The sequence below is a fragment of the Aplysia californica genome, unplaced genomic scaffold (genome assembly GCF_000002075.1).
Source record: "Aplysia californica isolate F4 #8 unplaced genomic scaffold, AplCal3.0 scaffold00642, whole genome shotgun sequence".
Classification (NCBI taxonomy): Eukaryota; Metazoa; Mollusca; class Gastropoda; order Aplysiida; family Aplysiidae; genus Aplysia; species Aplysia californica.
In genome coordinates, this window is record NW_004797912.1 from 84,805 (window position 1) to 93,193 (window position 8,389).

Consider the following 8,389-nt stretch of genomic DNA (forward strand, 5'->3'; position numbering starts at 1 on the left):
ATCAATAAAAATTGCAGCCAAAACAGATGACGGTGTCTGTATTGTATATACACTTTCAAAATGAGAAATAGCCATGGCTGTTAGGGAAAAGTAGGGGAAAACCATCAGTGAAATTTAATTTTTTTTTTTTTAAAAGTTGTTTTTGCATCTTCCCCCTTAGCCACGTATACTTCAGTCTGGCTGTAAAGCAATTATGTTCTGTTGACTACGTGAACTGTATACTGAATGGGTTTTTGAACCAGTACTACTTAATCATTCAAAATGTGAGGAAGCATGGTGAAATCAGGCGCTCGTCAAAATACGGAAATCGAAAAAACAGGCATTTTTCTGGCAGTTTGGAAATTTTTATAGAATTTTTATTTTTTGGCTCAACTTCTTTTATGTCCATATCAAAACACATTTCTGTGTGAATTTTACTGAAAAACATTGATTCAAGGCTCCAAATATGTCATTTTTCTGTTTTCGTGGACTCTTTAGCTATTGGAGTTACCAAACTTTGGCTGCCATTTTCTCGCTAATTTCCCCGCTGAAGCCAGGCGACCTCACTTCCTTCAATCGCCAATATCTTGAGTTCTATTTAAGATACAGAGATATTTATTTCATTTGAAGCAGGGTAAACAATACAAATCAGCTTATAGATGATACCAATAACCCCACATGCCCAAAAATTGACGAGCGCCTGATTCCACTGCGTCATGGCACAAGTAGTTTTGGTCCCATTTTGAGTGTCAAATCTTATGAACTTAAGACTTTCTGCATTTCATTGGAGGACACCACTGGTATATCCCACTACTTTACTCCTGTGCTAAATGTGAGGCAGCGTGGTGGAATCAGGCTCTCTCCAATTTTTGGGCATGTAGAGTTATTGGTATCATTTTAAAGCTTGTTCACTTGTTTTTATTTGGATGAAAAAAGTATCCATTTATCTTGAATAAAAGTCGAGATATTTACGAAAGAAAGAGGTGGGGGTCACTTGTTTTCAGAGGTAAAATTAGTGAGAAAATGGCTGCCAAAGGTTAGTTATTTCCTTATCTTAAGAGTCCGTGGTAACTAAAAATTTACATTTTCTGTGCCTTTAATCGACGTTTTTCAGAAAAATCCACACAGAAAGGAGTTCTTTAATGGGCATGAAAGGTGTTGAGCCAAAAAACAAAAATTTAATAAAAATTCACAAACCTGCGGAAAAATGCAAGTTTCTTCATTTTGATTATTTTGATGAGAGTGAGAGCCTGATTCCACCACGCTGCCTCACAAATGACCTTTATTGTGTTGATGTGCTTCTCTCTACCCAATCTGAGCAGGCGATTGGAGGGTGCTACTGGCAGGTCCTACTTATTTACTTCCATCGGTTGTTTCTGACTCTCCGTCTTATTTTTTATCTCAGCACTAAGTGACCTCTGTTTTGTGGATGTGTTTCTCCTTACTCAAACAAACATAAAACTCAAATTGAATACTTTTTTTTTTTTATACAGTGTGATCAAGCAAAAGAAGGTCTGGTGAATAATGCATCACAGATGGATGAATTCTGTAAAGACAAGGGCTTCATTGGCTGGTACGAGACCTCGGCCAAGGATAACATCAACATTGACGAAGCAGCAAGATTTCTGGTCACAAAGGTATATTGCTTATTCATTTTTCATCTCGTTGTTATTCACGCTTGTTTTGATGCTATATCCAGTCTTGATGCCAAGAATATCGGTGTTGAAATAGAAAGCATTATCAGAGATACTCGCAGCAGTACCCATGCAGCATCGGCAGCCAAATAAGAATAAATAAATCATATGTGTGTCACGCTGCGCCTGAATGAGGTGCTTGTGAATTTTTGGGCATATGGAGTCATTGGTGTATTCGAAAACCCTCTTCATTTGCCTTGCTTTATGTGAAAAAATACCAATATATCTGGAATAGAAGTAGAGATATTTGAGGAAGTGGGGGTTGCCTGGTGTCAGAGGTAAAATTAACGAGAAAATAGCCGCCAAAGTTTGGTGCTTTCCAAAGCTTGAGTGTCCTTGGGAACTGTAAATCTACATTTTTTGTGCTTTTGATGAACATTTTACAACAGAGTTGGAAAACAAAAATGTGATAAAAATTGACAAATGTTCAGAAGAATACCAGTTTCTTTGATTTCACTATTTTAATGAGCGCACGATATTACAACAATAACTCGCATAGTATATTACACACCTGCCCAATGATGAAGCATTATGCGCCTGCCCAATGCATGAAGCACTTAAAAGAGAGTATTGGCCTAACCCTAGGAAGGCTGTCCCAAAACTCTGTTAGAACCTGGCGGTTCAACAGTGAACAGCAACCTTTGCACTAAAGACTGGGATATCCATGTAAGGAAAGAAAAGAAGATTGCTCAAGATTATGTGTTTGAATGTTCGTAGCTTTGGACCCCGCCTGTAGTTATTAAAACATAGTGCCTTTAGGCTGTATTTTGTGCAGGCTTCTCAGCTGGTTAGTTACAAAAACTCTGAGCAGAAGTACGAAAAATTCCTAAGGAAATGGGTCGTTAGCTGGTGTTACTGGTAGGTACTTTTTCTATTTTACCCTCTGTTACTTTTGTATCTCCCTCTTTCTTTTTTCTATTTCTAAATGACTGTTAATGGGCTGATGAGTTTCTTCTCTTTACTCAAACTTAAACTCAATTTGTGTGTGCCGTCCACTTTTAGATCATATCCTGAGTTGTGCCTTTCAACTTTGTTGTGTTAAGTTTAGTTGTATTATAACATGAAAAGAATTGTCAGACAGAGGATAAAAAGACTAAAACAACACCAAAACATGGATGGTTGGTGCCTCTGTAAATAAATTGTTAATGATTCAGGTTTATGTACTCGCACTGAGTTCCATCAAATTTCTCCTTTCATCTTTTCAGATACTTTGAGTCCCATCAAATTTCTGCTTTCATCTTTTCAGATACCCTGAGTCTCATTAAATTTCTTCTTTCAATTTTTAAGATATACCGAGTCTCATTAAATTTCTTCTTTCATCTTTTCAGATGCACTGAGGCTCATTAAATTTCTTCTTTCAATTTTTAAGATATACTGAGTCTCATTAAATTTCTTCTTTCATCTTTTCAGATGCACTGAGGCTCATTAAATTTCTTCTTTCAATTTTTGAGATAAACAGAGTGTCACTGAATTTCTTCTTTCATTTTTTTAGATACACTGAGTCTCATCAAGTTTCTCATTTCATCTTTTCAGATATTAGAAAAAGACAAAGCGATCGGAGAAGAAGACAGGGATCGAGATCGGGTTGTGCTGGACTCTAATGACGTCACCAGTAAACCAGAGAAAAAGATATCATGCTGCTGACCGAGGGATATTTGAGGGTTTCCTGTTTTTAAAAGGTTGTTTGTCGTCATGGATGAGATATCGGTATCCTAGTTGTGTTTTTTTACAAGTATTGTGCATGAATAATAATAACTGTTGACCAAAAAGGATCATTCCACCGTGTGATGAGCTTTTTTTAGTACGAAACCACTACACAGAATATTTCTTAACAACATCTATGGCCTGTATGATTGTTCTGTATGCCCCAATGTGTTTGCCTCTATTATGAAACGGACTTCTTTATTAATTGTTTTGCATAATGAATTCAGAGAGAAAGTCGAAATTTTTATTGTCTTTTGTACTGAGTAGATGTTTTTGAACCGTTTGCTTTTCTTTGGTGCTATGGTTTCTTTTGCAGAAGGTAGGCTACAAACTTTTGTCTCTGAGGGATTTACTATTGTTTTCTCTATCAAACAGATATTAGAGAGAAAGCCAAAAAAGAAATAAAAGGGTTTTTTTTAATCAGTAAAAATACTGTTTCTGTCAGTTTGGTGCATAGAAACATTCTGAAATTGACTGTATCAGCAAATGTAATTCTCAGATATTTATGCCTGTTATTTTGTTTTGTTTTAAGTTGGGTTTTTTTCTAGCCTCAAAACTTACTTGCGCACTGACTCATCGTGTGTTACTGTTTATAATCTGGTAATATCTATAAATCTTTTCATGGGGGAGGTTGGCGGGTGCTATGATGTGCTTTGCGCCTCTCTCCTATCAAACATATATTGTCCTCATCTCTCCATCTTCTTTTCTTTGTATGTTACGCTCTAGTAAAAGCTCTAATCCTTGGCACTTGCATCCCTTGACTGTGTTGCAAGTGCCATAAAACTCTTACTAAAACTTAAACTAAAGTTTATCTTTGTCCGATGTTGCTCTGCTCTCACATTCAGAAACCTAAGTCTGTGGAAATGTCAGTTGAGGACTTGGGGCTAGTGGTCAGACAAGTAGTTTTCCAAGGCAAACAAAGCATCAGCGCCTTCCCACAGTTGCTGAAATAAAAACTCTGGGGGTTTCCAAATGTGATCTGCTGTAAAAGACCTACTCAAACAAAACAAACAAACAAACGCAGATATGATTGCTGTTCAAATAAAGACATCAAGGGGTGTCTTGTAGTCTAATTTTGTTGTATTTCTTTATTTCTTTACAAATATTTAACAGGGGAAAAAATACCCATGTCATGATTCTAATATTTGGGCAATCTTTTTTTCTTAAATTTTCTCAAAACTTCAAAAAAACTGACTAGACTCTGTCAAATGTGAAACGACTCTGCGGAAAAGCGTGTTTTAATCAGAAATATTTGTTTAAAATACCGTTTGCCTTGAAAATAATTTTTGTCTTCTCAAAATGCTGAAAAACCACACTTTGGATTTTGTTTAAAATGGATTTTTTTTTGTGTGTTTGTGTCATGATCTCATTTTCTTTGTGTCCCCTCGCCATACTGAAATGGAAGTGGAAAACTGACGAGACGATTTTTGTGGCTGGACTGATGTTTTTCAGGGACACCTTGCCTCAACCTAAAGCACAGCTCATGTCTAATAATTTCTTTGCTGGCATTTTTTGGTTCTATAAGCAGTGTTCAGGTGTGTTTTTGTCTTCGGATGGATAATTTTAGTATCAGCTTTGAAATGTGTCTTGCTGAGGGCAAAAAGATCAAGATAAATTTCCCCCTCTGCATTTCTAAGTAAAATATTGCCTTAGTTTTTCCTGCAGAACCTTTCAATTCATGTCGTAATTGGATAGTCTCCCTTTAGTTAAGATCCCTAATTATATTTCTGACTAAACTTTATTTAGTTTACATTGCACGTGGAAAACTGACTTGGTCATATATATAAACTATATTGAAACTAACATTATGTGATATTAATCTTCGCTTGATATGTATGCATTGTTCTGTCTTTTCTTATTTTCATTCAGTTCAGTCTGAAGTGACACTCAATTCACACTACCTTCGTTGTTTTTTGTGTTTCTGTTTTGAATCCTATATATATGATTTGTGTGGTAAATTTTTCTGGATTGGGTCGAAACTTTGGATCAGTTTGATACTTCTAAAAGTAAAATTTGTTCTTATTTTGTTTCCTTCCTCTTTTCTGGATTGAAATAAACTGGGTTTTTTTTTTTAGGGGGGGTGGGGGGAAGGGTCAGTATTATGCTGTTCTCGCTACTATTTTGAATTCCCTGTAGAAAATTGTCCTGTACAAGGAAAGGTGGGTGGGGTGTTTGCATGTTTTTTACAATTTCTGCTGTTGTGGAACCTTTTCCGTGGTCACACTAAGATGAGTCTATGATGTTGTCCGAGGTTTTGCTTTTGATCAGTAAATATATATATATAGATAGATCTATGAGCTTATCACCTTTAAAGTGAATCTTATTTGTGTGTGTGTGCTTGCGTGCCTGTGTGTGTATGTGTGTGTGTGTGTGTGTGTGTGAGAGAGAGAGAGAGGGGGGGTGGGGGGATGGGAGTTAATGACTGTCTGTGTATAGATATATATATAATGTATATGTATGGGTGTGAGTTATAGCATATACATTGTATGCGTGTGTCGACTGAAGTCGACTCGTATCTGAAAGTGCGGTGAGGGTGCTAAAGCAAAATAAAACATTGAGGAGGAAATTAAGTGCCCATTCTCAATCTACAAAGTGAATACGTGTGATAATGTTTAAGCAGGGAACTGGATGGATCACAGGGCAAAGATAATCCAATTGTGTTACACACATAACAGGAGATATTTTTTTACTTCCGTGTGACTAGTTTTTTAAAATCCTTAGTACATTCAGGGACTTGTGGCAATGAACATTTTGAGGTTGATCTCTATCATTCGCCTTGCCTTGTGACCGATGGATAGAAAACCTTTCGTCGGCCAGCTGTTCAGACGTGTCTAGCCCAAAATTTTGAAAACTTATTTCAATTGCAGTTTTTTAATCTGTGATATATGCTGCATATACAGTGAAAATTGTCTAACACAGACACTCATCGCTGAGGAGAGAAGTGCTTGTCTTAGACAGGTGGGACATCTTGGAGGTGGAAATTAATTATTTGTACTGGTAATTGTCTTGGACAGATAACCATAAAAGCAAATTTAACTATACATGTAACAAAATAAAAATAAAACATTTGGTTTAAAAAATTTAATTCTAAATGTTGAAAAAGGTTTAAAAAAAAAACAACCCAACATAATGTAGGTACAATTGGTTGAAGAAATGGAACAGTTTTTGGGTTGTTTTTTCTCTTTTTTTTTCTCTCCTGAAAAAATGTTTCTTTCTGGGCTTAGAACATTTGAACAGCTTGCTGACATGTAGATGTGTTTGTCTTGAGACAGTTGCAGACATGTGTACATAACAGCCTGTGCACACTTGTGCTCAGTTCTTCATCCATCTGCTTATATATAGTCTTAATCAGAATTTTAGAATAAATTTAGTTGTTGATGTTCCTTGTCTATGTTTTCATTGTGATGTTTCTCGTCCATGTTTTTTGCTGTCTTATAGATGCCTTGGGGCTCATGGGGAGGCTGAGTTTGTGGAAAAAAAATCCTTAAATTAATTTCTATGCTCTAAGCTGGGACACATGTTTTTTGGATGAATCGTCGTCAGAGATTTTGCTTCTTTAGGTCAGAAATTTTAAAAATCTCACATCTTTCTTGAAGGTAATTTTCATGGAAAGTATGTATAAATTATTTAATTCATTGCTGTAGGCTGGAAGTACGAAAGTCCTCTTTGATTTCTAACAACATGGATGGGAAAAATGTAGTTTATTGTCAAGATCACTTCGCATTTTGTACTTACTTTATTTTTACTTTACTTTTCTGGCCTCTGTTATCTTACAGTGTTGCGGGGGGAGTGATGAACGTCTTTCTCTTGTTTGTTGTATCACCTGTTGCAGGGTTATATTATATTTGCCTCTAACCCGCTCCTTTCATATTATCCTCGGCCTACCTCTTCCTCCGCATCCATCTGATCTCTGGTTTGATATGCTCTGGCTGCTATACTGTGTGGTGGTAGTGTTGACAGATTTTCAAACCGTGTTATTATGCGTTTTTTTTATCTATGCACTCCAAAGCAGGGAGTTGAACCATCTTGTTCTCCGACCATCTCGTTTCTCACCCTGTCTCTTTCTATGATATTCAAAGTTTTCTAAGGTCATATTTTGTAAATTGATGAAAGTAGAACTTTCTTTGTGATCGTATTTTTTTTTGGGTGTTTCCTGAACAGCATAAAAAATAGTATTTCAACATGATTGATTACAAAGGAAATAATCTAAATTGTGTTGATGGGGCAAAAAACATCTACATTAAAGAAAAAAACAAAACCAAATGTCCTTTTGAAATTACTGGTATTTATCTTGGCTCCATGGAATGTACAGTGTTCCTCAAGATGTGGGGGTCTGTCTCCCTAGCTGTGACATATGTTTTCTTTAAGTCATGTGAGTGTGAAAGTTCTTGTCTGCTGGCCTGTAGGTAAGCTTGGCTTTTCTGTGTTTGCCAAAAAAAATGTATTTGAATGCGGCAGAATTCAGAATAATGCTGGCCATTTTAACTGTTTCTTTTTTGTTGTGTATTTTTCACGTACTCTCAAATACAATGTTTTCAGCGCATATACCAGTCATTTAGCTCAATGCTTCTTATATCCAAACTTTTGTATTTCGTTTTCATTTATAATATTATATTTACAGTCATTCTTTGACATTCGAGTGTTGTGAAAAGGTATTACGGAGAGTGGGTGGAAATTAAAGAGAGAGTCAGCTTTTGTACATTATCTGCATTGACAGTCAAAATGGTGGGGACGTAAAAGAATGTGTATAACAATGCTATTGACTTTTCTTTGGATGTGATGGTTTTGCAATATTTAAGTATACATGTGACTTGTGAATGAAATGGGAAACTTGAAGCACTCAAGATCACAAAGAAAGTTTGCGAACTTTTCTACATTTTCAGAAACGATGTAACCACCGGTTCCCGAAGTTTTCAGGGTTTTTTTTTTCCCCCTTGGATATTTTCTGTCTTGGTTTGTCCATGTTACTGTTGCAATTGATAAGAAAACTGTATCTGAAGCTGTGCAGATTT

At 36.1% G+C, this 8,389-nt stretch overlaps 1 protein-coding gene across 1 annotated transcript in view; it reads left to right on the top strand.

The window, feature by feature from the left end:
• The window catches only part of LOC101855138 (ras-related protein Rab-32), a gene marked incomplete at its 5' end in the record, with an annotated part of 10,264 nt that extends 5,697 nt beyond the window's left edge, over positions 1 to 4,567 (top strand). The window contains 2 exon segments of the mRNA XM_013087812.2: positions 1,473 to 1,616; positions 3,207 to 4,567. Of these exon segments, the coding sequence (XP_012943266.1) occupies positions 1,473 to 1,616; positions 3,207 to 3,317 (255 nt within the window).
• Between the last annotated feature and the right edge of the window lie 3,822 nt (positions 4,568 to 8,389).